This window comes from Sarcophilus harrisii, chromosome 1 (assembly GCF_902635505.1).
Source record: "Sarcophilus harrisii chromosome 1, mSarHar1.11, whole genome shotgun sequence".
In the NCBI taxonomy this organism is placed as follows: Eukaryota; Metazoa; Chordata; class Mammalia; order Dasyuromorphia; family Dasyuridae; genus Sarcophilus; species Sarcophilus harrisii.
In genome coordinates, this window is record NC_045426.1 from 316,033,208 (window position 1) to 316,047,723 (window position 14,516).

General features: G+C 44.0%; 1 protein-coding gene across 6 annotated transcripts; it reads left to right on the forward strand.

The window, feature by feature from the left end:
• Positions 1-2,540: 2,540 nt before the first annotated feature.
• FANCG (FA complementation group G) lies at positions 2,541-13,735 on the forward strand. Of its 6 annotated transcripts, none has more exons than XM_031945407.1 (14): positions 2,544-3,836; positions 4,316-4,409; positions 4,688-4,819; positions 5,201-5,391; positions 5,659-5,818; positions 6,158-6,288; positions 9,220-9,366; positions 9,656-9,807; positions 10,836-10,902; positions 11,364-11,707; positions 12,010-12,098; positions 12,361-12,531; positions 12,856-12,979; positions 13,068-13,735. In XM_031945407.1, the coding sequence occupies exons 1-14, from the start codon at positions 3,747-3,749 to the stop codon at positions 13,174-13,176; spliced, it is 2,001 nt and encodes a 666-aa protein (XP_031801267.1). In that variant the 5' UTR covers positions 2,544-3,746; the 3' UTR covers positions 13,177-13,735. The 6 variants fall into 6 exon arrangements, 5 of the variants coding, with proteins under 5 accessions (XP_031801270.1, XP_031801267.1, XP_012398487.1 ...); XM_012543033.3 differs by having other exon boundaries at positions 4,319-4,409; XR_004230782.1 differs by lacking the exon at positions 13,068-13,735 and having other exon boundaries at positions 2,541-3,836; positions 12,417-12,531; positions 12,856-12,969.
• Positions 13,736-14,516: the final 781 nt, after the last annotated feature.

Here is a 14,516-nt window from a genome sequence, read left to right on the forward strand (position 1 = left end):
TACATGGTAATTTAGTGGCAACACCAAGTTTAGAACCCATCTCCTAACCCCATCTAGTGATCTTTAAATATCATTCTGGAGTTGTGATTTTTAGATGCTGATTTTCCTTTTTTTCTTTACTCAAGTTGTGATCAATGGCTGTATTCAGTGCCCCCTCTTCTTCCTTCAAACTGAAATCCTTGATTGTTCATCTATTATGATCTTCAAGATTAGTTTAAAAGAAAATGCTCATTCAAAGGATGAACCTTTGTGGATTGTGAGTCAACACTGAATGTTAAGCCCATTCCTAGTAAGTTAGTCCCCTGATCAGAAGGTCCAGGGTCTCTAGCTTTATCATTTGCTCTATAGTCAGATGAGGCAAAAAGAATGATTTTAGGGCTAGAGAAAAAAAAATTTTGATCAAAATCAAGAAAGGGAATGTACTTTGTATTACATTCAGTCCTGGAGCTACATTTTAGGAACATTAACAAGCACCAGAAGAAGGTGACCAAGATGATAAAATGGCCTAAAAAACCATCCTATGAAAAAGAAAGTAGTTTTAAGGAATTGGTTAGAGAAGATACAATACTAGTGAGGGAAGGCTTGTGTTGAAGAACAATCTGAGTTACTCTGATTTGATTGAGAGTGAAAAAGTGAAAGCTTTATTTGACCTCAATGAAGGGACAAATTTTATAGTAGAACTGTCTAAAAGTGAAATGAATTGCCTTTGTAATATTGAGTTCACCTCTGGTAGAACAAATACTAGCCAAGGATATACTCTTTACCCTTTTAGGAACTTAATGCTAATGAAAAGGTGGGGGTCAAGGTCAAGACATGGGGGGGAATATAACTTTCTTTTTTTCTTTTTTCTTTTTTTTTTTTTTAATTTTTAATAGCTTTTCATTTACAAGTTATATGTATGGGTAATTTTACAGCATTGACGATTGCCAAACCTTTTGTTCCAGTTTTTCCCCTCCTCCCCCCCCCCCAGATGGCAGGCTGACCAATACATGTTAACTATATTATAAGTATAAATTAAATACAAAATAAGTATACATGTCCAACCCATTATTTTGCTGTACAAAAAGAATTGGACTCTGAAATATTTCAGTTAACCTGTGAAGGAAATCAGAAATGCAGGCAGGCAAAAATATAGGGATTGGGAATTCAATGTAATGGTTCTTAGTCATCTCCCAAAGTTCTTTCACTGGGTGTAGCTGGTTCAGTTCATTACTGCTCCATTGGAGCTGATTTGGTTCATCTCATTGCTGAAGATGGCCAGGTCCATCAGAATTGATCATCATATAGTATTGTTGTTAAAGTATATAATGATCTGTTCCTGCTCATTTCACTCAGCATCAGTTCCTCTAAGTTTCTCCAGGCCTTTCTGAAATCATCCTGTTGGTCATTTCTTACAGAACAATAATAGGGAATGTAACTTTAAAAGTTCTAGGTGTTCAATTATCTTAGCTATAGCTCAATTTATTGCAAAGTCTCGAATCACAGGGCAATAGGTCAAGGCTACATTTTTTTTATTAAAGCTTTTTATTTTCAAAACATGCATGGATAATTTTTCAACATTGACCCTTGCAAAACCTTTGTGTTTCAAATTTCCCCCCCTTTCCCTCCACCCTCTCCCATAGATGGCAAGTAATTCAATATGTTAAACATGGATAATTCTTCTATACACATTTCCATATTAATCATGCTACACAAGAAAAATTACATCAAAAAGGGAAAAAATGAAAAAACAAAAATACAAGTAAACAACAAAAAGAGTGAAAATGTTATGTTGTGATCCACACTCGGTTCCCACAGTTCTCTCTCTGGGTGCAGATGGCTCTCTTCATCTCAAGATCATTGGAACTGGTTTGGCTACATTCTTATGACAGGTTTTTATGCAATTTATCCCATATCCACATCTGGACATTCCAGCTTATCACTGTCTATAAATCTTTGTGTGCAGATCTAAATACATACTCCAGATGAAACTTTATAAGAATAGGGATTGTAGTATTGTCACCTCCCTTACTGTGTTCTTCATAATCAGCCAGAGGTTGCATTAGTTTTTTGGCTGTCACATCTCACTACTGACTTAGATTGAGCATGCAATCTGCCAAAATCTCCAGATCCTTTTCAGGACAACTGCTGGTTTAGTCAGGGAACAAGAATTTATCAAACACCTGTAGAGGGATGCAACTCTGAAAAGATGTACTTGAATCTAAAACAGCAGAGCACTTAAGGCTAATTACCCATTCTATGTGAGATAATGGTTCTATATATGTATATTTAAATGAGATGGTGATGTGATGGCTCTCCTCACCATTGGTGCTTACTGAATGTATGGTGGTGAGGTAATCTGAGGCAAGGATTAGAGGGTTGAGGGAGAGAGGTCAGAGTTGCCCTGCCACAGGACAAGGGGGAGAGAGAGGCTCCAGACTCTAGAGTCCAGGATTCATCTCCTTCATTTCTCCCCCTAAAGACCAAGGACTTTGATTGATCCTGACTCTGACTGATCCTGAGGCCTTCCAGAGAGCTAGCCCAAACATTATAACACTTAATATACACCAGGCACTGTGCTAAACTCTTTACAAATATTCCATTTGATCCATTGTGCCACCTATAGAGGAGCTGGTCCTGGGTTCAGGAAGAATGGAGTTCAAATGTGACCTCTGACATATACTACCAGAATAACTCTGGGTAAATCCTTTAACCTTTCTGCTTCATTTTCCTGAATTGTAAAATGATAATGCCAACCTCCTAGAATTCTTCTGTGGTTCAAATAAGATAATATTTATTTTTAGCAAAGTGACTGGCACTTAGTAGAATTTTCATTCTTATTTTTAAATGAAAATCAAGACTTTTTCAAGAATGAAAGAACAGTAACAGAAGCAGTAGAGAGGCCAGAAAATAAGCACCGAAGAAAAAGTGCATTTGGACATTAGGAAGTCAGTTTGAAAAAAAGGTTCTGTAAGGTGATAACAGAATCCAGATTACAGGGAGTGGATGGTGAGAAAGTGGAAGTACAAGTGTAAATTCCTGAGAAATGTGATTTATTGAGGAGCATATAGGAGGCTAGACTGCAAGAAGAGATATGAGACTTGGGAAGGAATAGGAGTTTGCTTGGGGAGCTTACAAAAAATGGTATAAGGATCTGCTCTCCATTGGGTGGGAGTTAGTATAGATCTGGCAGACCTTCTTTCCCCCAAAATAACAGGTAGGCCGGCAAAGCTCTTCACTCTAACTACAATTCCCAGCATGCTCTGAAAAGTAGTGAGCTCCTGAAGCATGCTGGGGCGTATGGTTTGCGGGAGAGGGAAGTCAGGGATCTAGCTTCCATTACCCCGGATGCTCATGAGGAGACAGCGAGGTTATGCCAACCCCCCCAAATCGAGGGCACATCACCCGCCTCCTCACCCCCATATACTGTAGTAGTTTTAGCAGATCCTCTTCTTGAGGAGGCATTCCCCCTATTCCGTCTTCAAGTTTCCCGCGGGTCTCGCCCTTTCTTTGAAAGGCCAATCGTGGCTCGGACTGTATCTGATTGGCCTATCCGCTACGACTTCAGCGCCTGCGTGGGCGGGGAGACGAATCTGCCTGATGTTGGGTGAGCTTACCCAAGGCTCAGATTTGCGCATGTGTGAGCTCCCTTCCCGCGAATTGCCGCTCGCCTAGGAGACCACGGCCGTTCCCGCTGTGCTCCCAGGCGTGCCGGCGTCGGATGTGGAAAAGCCCTGAGAAACCCTCAGGCGGTGGCCGGGAACAGCATGTCCCCAGGTCCCACCGCGCCCCAGGCTCACCCTGGCTGCCTGCGCCTGTGGAGGGAGGAAAATGATCAACTGGTCGGGCAGTGGAAGGTAAATTCGGTCCCTGCAATTCCCCTATCCAAAGAGACACCCCCCTTCTGCCCCTGTAACACCCGTTTTGGCACGCTCCCCTGCAGCTCCGCTCACTTGCCGCACCCCTCTATCGACCACTAACTCTAGTGGCAGCGCCTCCCCACTGACGTCTTGCTCTGCACTGAAAGCTCCATCTCCCACGATCCTCCCCTTAGCCAGAGTCTTCCTCCTTATCGGCAGGCAGTGCTCTTTGAGGCCCTTACCGAGGTCAGCTGTGAGTCTTTCACAGACCCGCGGGCTAAACCAGTCATCGGGCCACCAAACACCCATCCCGCGGAGTCTCCTCTGCCCTCCGGTTCCTGGGCCTCACACCCAAGGGCCGCGTCTTTCATTGCTAGAGCCTGGCATCCTAGAGCATCCCTGGCCTCGGCCCTGGCTTCTCCCTTTTCCCGGGCGGGGCGCCGGGAGGCCCCCGGGGGACAGCTTTCCTTGATTAGCAGGTGGCAGCTCAGCACTCGGGGCAGTCCTTGAAGCCGCAGGCTGCTCATCACGTCCTAGACGGACTCCGGGGGCTCCTCCACAGGCTACAGGGTATGGCGGGAGCGCCGAGGGCACCAGAGTGGGCAAGCCGGGCGCCAAGCGGGAGCGATCTTGGTCCCTTGAACTCTTAAGCATTGCCCCTTTGGAGGAAGAGGGAGGCCTGGAGAGTTATTGATCTTGGTAGTTCGTTTGGAGGGGGACATTACCAGAGGTGAGGCTCAGTCTAGGCCCTGAGGTGGAAATTCTCCTGGTTGGAAGGAGTTTCCTGATGGAAGAAAGAAAAGGTCCCGTTAGAGGAGCTCCTAGTGATTCCTGACATATGACTCTAGGGCTCCCTTCAGCTCTTTCTGTGCTTCCTCTGGAGCTGACTGTCCTGGCTAATACCCTGACCCTGGGAGCTGGCTTGACCCAGCGATTCATGAAGGATCATGCTCTGGACATCCATCGGGGCCTGGAAAGGGGTGAGAGCTGGATACTGATTTTCCCCCTAGTGACCCACTAACCTGACTACTACAACCAGCCTTTCCCTTACATAGAACTTATAGCTCTCCAGAGTACACATGTTTTACAGTAACCTCTCCTTAACTCTCTGCTAAACTCTCAACCCCTCCCTCAGATCCTCCCCTCCATTACAGGAGTCCATGGGATAACAACCTAAGGCTTCTGTCTATAGTCCAGCTTCTGTGTTACTTGTTTTTGATTGTAGGCCCTCCTGTGAGAGAAGGGTGGAGGAGCAAAAGTCACCATTTATCTGGAAGAAGGGGTGGGGTAACATGAGGGAAGATCCTGTAATTTGTCTTGGCTTTTCTAAGTGCCCTCTCTAACCATCTGTATCTCTATAGTGCTGGATGCTATGGGGGTGCCATTGCCCCAGTCAGGGGACCTATGGAAGGCCATTTTTCAAAGCCCCTTCATAACTCCTGAGATGCTTCTCCCCCTACACCTCTTGGTGGGATTACAGGGGGCCTTATGGCTGACAGATAACCATCCTGGAGACTTAGCTAGACTCTTATGTACCGTGATGAGGAGCCAGGTGAGAAATATCAGCAGTTTATGTTCCAGGCTCTTCCCCAATTCTGTGCCCCCATAAATTCTCCCCTCCCCAGGGGGTTGACCTCTTGAGTCCATCTTTTCCTAATCTGGGATGCTCATATTTGGTGAGGCAGGGATGTAAGGGGGTTAGTAAGTAGAGAAGGGGGGCAAAGGAGAAATTCCTAAATGGTAGGAGTTTCTTAGGGGAAAGTTGGTGGTTGGACTTCTGGGCCTTTTGAAGTCTGATCCCAATTTCTCACCAAACAAGTACAAAGAGAGTGGGGTTCCTCTCCTTGAACCTACTGAAGACTTGCTGTCATTGCTAAGTATGTGGGACCCCCCCATTGGAGAGTTGGATGCTCCAGTGATCCTCCAGGATGCCAGGAGTCTGAGGGATGTTCTTCTTACGACAGCTGCATTCCTCCAAGGTGAGCAGAGGGTCCAGGTTTGTGCCCCTACACCCAACCTGTAGACATGAAAGGAAATGGATTACATATTCTTCTCCTTCTAGCCCCAATGACTTCTTACAGAGTACATCTCCCTTTTTTTTTGCCACGTCCCTCACCTATGTGGTCAGTGGGAAGGGGAAGGATCTCAGTCTCTTTTACAACTTATCTCTCCATTTTTCATTTCCCTTTGCTTTTTTTGGGGTATTTGTTCATGTGTGAATATGATTCTAACTTCCCTTGGACCCTCAGGTTTCAGTCCCACCTCCCATCTCCAGCTTTCAGTTCTTTTTAATGGATCTCCCTCCTGATACTTCTCAGGGCTTCATGAGCTTCATGTGGGGAACTTGCTGTTAGCCTTGAGCAGCCTACAAAAAGCAGCATTGAGCCTGTGCCCCCGCCCTGTGCTAGCCCAAGTCCACACAGCCTTGGGAGCCTGCCTTCGGAAAATGGTAATGGGAAAATCTGAAAGGCCCTAAGTTGTGGGGGGAGGATGCTCACTCAACCTAATGTGGCACTGGGGGTTATCAGACTAATCTCATTTCCTATTATAGTGGGTAATGTTGCAGATATACTTAGCTTAAAAAATGTTTGTCAGTCTTTATGCTGTTCTGGTGATAGATGAATTCAGAACTCATTGAATGGCCAGACCCCAAGAAGAATAATTAATAGTTAAATGTTTAAATATGGAATGGCCTAAGGATCTGTGCTTGGCTCTATGCTCTTTTACATTTTTATCACAATAACCTGGATTTATGTGGCACACTTCCTACATCTGCAGATGAAACAGAGCTAGAAGAGATAAATAGCCACCTCAGTAGATGACAGTCAATATTCAACAAAATCCTGATAGACTCTAGTCTAAGTCTAAGTCTAGTCTAAGCCAAGTTTAGAAAGGTGACTTGCAAAGCTTACAAAGGTAAAGTTTAAACTTGGTCCAAAGAATCATGGCCATGAGTACAAGGTGGGAAAGACATGACTGGACATGGGTTTGAAATTTTTTTTCTTTAGTGGATCTTTCTGTCTTATTATGCCCTTAATACACTTTCACTTGCAGGTCAACTGACCTAGATTTCTCCCCACATAACACCTCAGCCTCTGCCTCCTCACCTTCATGTTTTTAAACATTAAATTTATTTAGTGTTTTTTCCCCAGTTACATGTAAAAATGATTTTTAATATTTATTTTTAAAACTTTGAATTCCACTTTCTCTCCCTTCTTCCCTGGATTCTTCCCTTCACCTTGTAGATTCTTGAGCTTCTTTCAAATATAGTTCAAGTGCCTAGAAGAGGCCTTTTCTGATTTTCCTTAGATGTTAGTGTGCCTCTCTTGAAACTGTCATAGTTCATAGATATCCTATACTTGTATTTAAAAAAAAAAATACTGTCATACATTATCTTTACCACAACACTATGAGATAGGTGCTGATTTTACTAAGAAGCAGTTGAGACAGACAGACAAGTGACTTTCCCAGGTTCCCACAGATAGTAAGTGCCTGAGAAGGGGACTTGAACTCAAGTTTGCCCAGCTGTAGGCTTAGCTCTCTAGCCATTGACTCACCTGCCTAGACTTGTGTCCCACCCAATTGAATAACAATTCCATTCTAGCAGGGACTCTCTTATTTCTGTAGATTCATAGCACCCAGCACATTGCCTTGCATTGGTGGACATGGTAGGCATTTAATAAACCTTTATTGAATTATTGGCTCAGTCCAGTTCAGCAGTGGGGTGTGAAAAAAGAGCAGATGCCAATGTTGTGCCACAGTCAGATGCATGGGGGCTGGGCCTTGAGAGACATTGCCACCTCCCTATTCTCAGGCCTAGTCAAACCACATCTGGGGCCCCTGTGCACTTCTGAAGGCCACATTTTTAGGAAGGACATTGATAAGCTGGAAATATCTAGAGGAGGGCAGCTAGAATGTTGGGGAGTTTTGATTTCATGTCACCTAAAGAGAGGCTGCAGGATCAAAGCAAGCCTAGAGGAGATAAGACTTATGTGTGACATGACAGCTGCCTTCAGATCTTGAAGACCTTTCATTTAGAAGAGGAAATAAAGTTGTTCTGTACCTCCTGGAAGACAGAATTAGAAGTACATGGGATGGAAATGGCAGAAATAGATTTAAGCTTGAATGAAAGGTAAAAATTTCCTTGAAATCAATGTTCAGATTTCAGTTGGGTGGATAATGTGGCCTCTGAGGTCTTTTTTCTTTTTCTTTTCTTTTTAATTTTTAATAGCTTTTTAATTTTCAAAATACATGCAAAGATAGTTTTCAACATATTCACTCTTGCAAAATCTTGTGTTCCAAATTTTTCTCCCTCCCTTCCCTCACCTCTTCCCCTAGATAGCAAGTAATTCAATATATATTAAACATGTGTAATTCTAGACATTTCCACATGTTACACAAGAATAATCAAATTAAAAAGGGAAAAAAAGAAAAAAAAACCAACAAAAAAAGGTGAAAATGCTATTTTATGATCCACATTCAGTTCCCCTAGTCCTCTCTCTGGATGTGGATGGCTCTTTCCATCACAAATCTATTCGCCTGAATCACTGCATTGTTGAAATGAGCCAAGTCCATCACAGTTGATCATGACATAATCTTGTTGCTATGTTCAATGTTCTCTTGGTTCTACTCACTACACTCAACTTCAGTTCATGTAAGACTCTCCAGGCCTTTCTGAAATCATCCTCCTGATCATTTCTTATAGAACAATAATATTCCATAATATGCATATACCATGACTTATTCAGCCATTCTCCAACTGATGAGCATCTACTCATTTTTCAATTCTTGCCACTATAAAAAGAACTGCTACAAACATTTTTGCACAAGTGAGTCCTTTTCTCTCTTTTATGATCTTTTTTGGATACAGGCCAGTTGGATCACAGGCTATACACGGTTTATAGCCCTTTGGGCATAGTTGAAAATTGCTTTACAGAATGGTTGGATCAGTTCACGACTTCACTAACAATGAAATAGTGTCCCAGTTTTCCCACATCCCCTCCAGCATTTATCATTATCTTTTTCTGTCATCTTAGCCAATCTGAGAAGTGTGAGGTGATACCTCAGAGTTGTCTTAATTTGCATTTCTCTAATCAATAGTGACGTAGAGCATTTTTTTATATAACTAGAAATGACTTTAATTTCTTTGTCCGAAAATTGTCCATTCATATCCTTGACCATCAATTGGAGACTGGCTTGTATTCTTATAAATGAGTTCAATTCTCTGAGGCCTTTTTCTGCTGAAATTCTGCAGGGGCCCATGTGCTTACATGTAAGAAGACCATGGAATAGGAAGTCTTTATGTATGGGTTAGGATTCCTGGTGACCTGGGGTCCTGTTTTCATGTTTTTTCCCCTGCCTTTGTCTTTCTCTGTTCCAGGGCCATCCACAGAGGGCATTGCTGCATCTCCTTGAGGCTTTAAAGGCAGGCCCAGGCCAAGGACCCCCTCTCCTGGAGGCTGCTCGACTCTATCGACAGCTTGGCCACACCACAGCTGAGTTGGACAGCTTAAGGCTACTAGTAGAGGTGTGCACATGGGCTTGGAGATCCAGGCTGTTGCCCTGGTTCTGGACCTTCCCTTTGCCCCACTCAGCCTGAACAATCTCTTCATCTGCCCTGGTCAGATAGACCAGGGCAGGAAATCCATGGGTTTGGATGCTAGAGGGAGGCAGGGCTTCATTAGGAACTAAAGAAGCCTTATATCTTTTAGGATTGGCAGAGAGCAGTATCTTAAGGAATAAGACAGGAATGCAATCCCATTCCATGGGATGGGGGGATCCGTCCCTTCTCTGCCATCTACTATTATTTCTTGCAGGCTTTGAGTATTCCTCAAGACTCCAGGCCACCCTTGTTCCCTATTGGGGTAGAGCTTCTGATTCCTCCACCCAGCCCTGCCTCCTGCCTATACGCTGGGACCCAGAGCCAGGCCAGATACCTTCTTGCAAGTCGGTGTCTCCAGACAGGCAGGTATTGGCATATCTACTTTCCCTCTCCCTTTCTCCATCTCCACTTAATAGATTCATAGATTATTAGTGCTAAAATCCATTAGCACAAATTTGTGAAGTGACAGTTACAGGGCTAAGTTACAAAGATAAAGGGAATTCAGGGCTGTCTGCTCCAACCCCCCTGTTTTGCATATGGGGAAAACAATGTCAGAAAAAGATTTGTTTTAGTTCAAACAGCAAGTTGGTGGTAGAACAGGGACAAGCACCCAAACCCATTCAAGGATTTTGACTCTTTGAAAGGCTGCTTCTCTTCTCTCTGCCTCCAACATCGCCTCTTCCTAGCCCCTATCCTTCACCTGCCCTCAGCTCTGCCTTCTCGACTCATTCTCTTGTGAGCCTGCCCATCCCAGTGTCAGTCCCATTTCTCCAGTCTGGTTAGAGCAGTTAGAGATGCAAATGCCCACACTCTCAACTTGCTTTCTATACAGTCAGGAACAGAAAATGATAGGCTTCTCTCCCTCCCCTAGTTCTGTCTGTGAGGGGAGCCTGGAGTCAGGAAGAAAGATGAGTTAAAATTGAGTCTTAGTTTTCAGCTGTGTGATCCTAGGTAAGTCACGGTCTGCTTCAGTTTCTCCAGCTATAAGATGGGACTAATAATATCACCCACCTCCCAGGATTTTGGCAAGGATTAAATAAGATAGTATTTGTAAAAGGCTTATCATAGTGGCCAGCACATAGTAGGCACTTTATAAATGCTTGTTTTCTTTCTTTTCCCCATTTATTTCCCTGATCTTAGTTTTATTTTGCTAACCATTGAATAATTAAATGCCAAAAAACAAAATGTGAGCTTTTCTTCCCCCTGTGCATGGTAATGATACAAAAGTGGCATCTGGGGGAGGAAAGAAGGGAAGTAGTAGTCCTGAAAAATCCATATATTGGATAAAAGCAGTCATTGGGACATTGGTTGTCAAGATCATTCCTAATCTGGGAGAGTAATGGGAAGGACGGAGCAGGGGGAAGGAGGGCATCATCTATACTATGGATCCTTAGGAATGGAGAGGCTGTGGAGCAGTACCTGGACCTGCTGGCCTTGTTGTTGGATGGACCAATGTCACAGGTGTGTGTGGGAGACAGGATTGGGCAGAAGGATGAAGAAGGGCTATATGCTGGTTTTCCATATGGATTATAGCAGAATAATTCTGTCTTCCCTCTCTTGAGGTTTGAATGATCTCTCAATGAGCTAACCTACTATGTGTGGGATACTGTGTGAGGGTCTAGAGGCATAATCAATCAGTAAACATTTATTAAGCACCTATTACATGCCAGGTACTATGCTAAACATTGGATGTTCTTGCCAGACACTGTGCTTAGTGCTGCAATGAATTAAACAATCTGTTCTTGAAGACTGAGGTAGGCTGAATCTGGGAAAGCTTCCTGGAGGGGGAGTGTCTTAAAGGCTTAGAAGGGAGATATTCCTCTTCAGACCTTTGGTCTTCAAGTCACAAGGCCCGGGTTGGAGGGGAGAGGGTGTGGATGATGCCAGAGAAGAATTACTAGTGCTGGTGGGTATCTCTTCAGGGCATGCCATGTTCTGTGTTCCTGTCTGGTGGCTCTCAAGTTCCCCGTGTACCCGAGGTCTTCCTGGAGACAGCAGTGGCTCTGATTATTGTGGGCAGATTCCATGATTCCCTGACTGTGTGTGAGGAGCTGCTTAGCCGAATAGTGCTTTTGGTTCCTCAGAAACTCTGGCTGGGTCAAGGAGGGGCTAGCTTCAAGTCCTCTCTATCCCCAGCCCCTCCTCTTTCTGAGAACCCCTCAGAGCGTCTGTGCTGCCTCTTGTGGGCCTCAGCTGCCCACTTGTTTCAGGGTCAGGCCCATGCTGGGCTGGGAGCCCGGAAAGAAGCCTTGGAGGAGTTTAGCAGGTGAGAGAAAGAATATAATAAATGGAGGGGGCGGGGTGGGGGGGAGAGCCTTTTTTTTTTTTAACCTCCAGTGTAGGGGTCAAGCCCCATATGAAGTCTACTTACAACAAGGGTCTTGAACATGTCCATGGTTAGAGTTCAGGGGGTCCATAAACTTAGGGGAGAAATATATATTTTTTTTCATTTAGCTCTAGTTGAAAATTAGCATTCCTTCCATTAAAAATATTCTGAGAACTGTTCCATAAATCTTCACTGACTGAAGGATCCATGACAAAAACCACACATGATCCGGTCCCTTCTAGGTGCCTTGAGTTACTCTTCCGGGTACAGCCTATGGGCAGAGCTGTAGACCAAGATGCAGGTGGAGATAAAGGCCAAGGTTTGAATGGAGGTGAGCTCCAAGTCTCTGGTTCTTATGATCCATCACTCTTTTCCTACCACTTCTGGATTTCTTGGGGTCCTCCCCAAGGGAACTAATAATCCTATAAAGGAATCCTTTAGAGAGTGTCCTTTAGAGAAAGATTTTGCTAGGATGGACCAATACAGGGGAACTGGGAACATGGACTCCAGAGAGATTGGGTACAGATGCTGCCTCAGGAATTTATGGCTCTGAAATAAATTGCTAACTTGGTTGGGGGCGGGGGGAAGGGTAGATGTTGTCTCCAGCAATGAAGATGAGTTCCCTTCAGAGATCTGCCTATCTATGAAGGTTCTTCAGAGGCTAAAAGCAGTGGCATTAATTAGCCGAGGGCTGGAATGGGTGGCAGAAGGCCAGGATGCCCGGGCTCTACAAGATTTCCTCCTTGGTGTGCAGGTTTGTCCAGGTATGGATGAGGGGTATGAAAGGTCTTATGTGGGGGGCGGGTGAGTTACCTTTGAATAGATGCATAGTGGTACCCAACTCTGAAATTTGTGTATGTACAAGTATGTATTCTGGCCTAGGAAATGTGTCAAGGTATGCCAAGGTGCACGATCTGGTGTGTGAGCATAAATATATGTCTGCCATGCAGAAGTTTCTCTTTTGCCAGCTTGGGTGTAGGGCTGATGTGCTGTAGGTTGCTGGAGACTTCTGAGATGTGATGGGGGAAATCCCTGTGGGGATCTTTTTAAAACTAATGAAGATGGGGGGGTGTATATGGGTGATGCAGGTTACCGAAATGCTTCCTTACATCTGCTGCATGTCCTATGGAGGCTAGAGCGGAAGGATGATGCTATTGCAATCTATCAGAAGCTAGAGTCTGAGGCTGACCAGCAACAGGATGACTCTGAGGGGTGAGACTGAGGGCTGGTGGGATGGTGGGGACCGAGTTTGAACCATCTTGCCATTGTTGCTCTCTTATGCTTCTCTTCTTCTCTCCAGTCTTCTCCCCCAATACTTAGAGTCCTGTATGAACTGCATTGGAATCACTGAGCAGGAGTCCCTCTTGCAAGAACTTCGGAAATCACTACAGAGGCCTTCTAGCCCTTAATGGTCATTCAGTCCTGGCTTCCCATGGATCTTCTCTGTTTGAGCTTCCCTCCTAGTTCAGTTTAGGGGGATGGCTAGGGATTCAGTAGGCTGGAGAAAGCCATGTCCCTGGTTCCTTACATGTCTTTTTGGTCATTCTCCTTCAACACTCAAAGTGGAGGAAATGATAGGGGTAAAGAGAAAAGTAATCAGTTTACTCTATCCCCTTCCCATATGTGTATGTGTGTAATGTGTATGTATGTGTCTTCCTGTCACTATTGTTTTGGTACCTATTACCTTTTTTTTCCAGTAAAATTTTGTATTGGTCCATCTGTCCATACTATCTGTCTTTGGCATGTAAATGCTGGGAATTCTGGTTTCTGGACACTGGGCCACTCAGCCCCTTTATCTGATGTGATATATTCTGATGATAGTGGAAGTCCAAGGGACTCTAATGGAAATGGAGACTCCTCCCTCCCCCCCATCTTTACTTGATTTCTTCCTTCCCTTAGCTTTTAAGCAATAATATTTGTGTTTTGGTGGTTATCAGTTGGTCAATAAATAAATATTTATTAAGTGAATACTATGTGCCTGGCACTGTGCTATATGCTCGGGAACAGGCAAAAGACAGTTCCTGCTTTCAAGGAGATCATAGTAATAGGGAAAACAATGTGCAACAACTATTATAAACTATCTAGGTTTAAATTGTCAGTGTATATGATATGAATCCAGGCTTTTCTAAGGGAGACACGCTGACTTGAAAGGTCTGTGGTGACTTGTGAGATCATGGGTTTTCTTTTTAGTTCTGTAGTGGAGACAGTGTCATAAAACAAACAACCAAAAAACCAGGTTGAAGCTTTGTCTTTATGCTTTTCTGACCTGTCTCTAATCTTAAAAATCCTGAAATAGACCCTAGGGCAATCTACAAAAAGAAGACTGGGTCCCTGCCTCCAAGAATTGATCTGTCTAATGAAGACACAAAGTGTATTATCTCCTTTTCTGATGAAGAAACTGAACTTCTGAGAATGTGGGACTTCCCTATGACCACATAGTTGGTAAAGTCCTGAATCCTTATCTCCAGACTCCAAATCTAGCACCCTTTCTATTACAGCACACTTCCTTATAAATCAGAAGCTATGGCCAAACTAGTCTAGAACTGAAAGCAAGGGTCAGTCGGGGATTTTCTGGGAAACAGATTTTGAAGAAGAGAGTATGAAGGAGAGGGAAGCACGTTTGCCAGGAAACAGTAGAAAATTCTGGTGGTGAAATCCTGGAAAAGGGGCAGTGCTTTAGTCCCATTCTTTGAACAGTGTAAAGGTATTAAGGCCTAAATTCAAAGGTGGAGTGAGTCTTGGGACCAAG

Excerpts from the sequence above, each read along its gene's own strand:
- FANCG (XM_031945407.1), top strand. The coding sequence starts at position 3,747 with ATGTCCCCAGGTCCCACCGCGCCCCAGGCTCACCCTGGCTGCCTGCGC. Across the intron at positions 4,410-4,687 it reads GCTCCTCCACAGGCTACAGG|GGCTCCCTTCAGCTCTTTCT; the intron begins GTATGGCGGGAG and ends ATATGACTCTAG. Across the intron at positions 9,808-10,835 it reads CGGTGTCTCCAGACAGGCAG|GAATGGAGAGGCTGTGGAGC; the intron begins GTATTGGCATAT and ends ATGGATCCTTAG.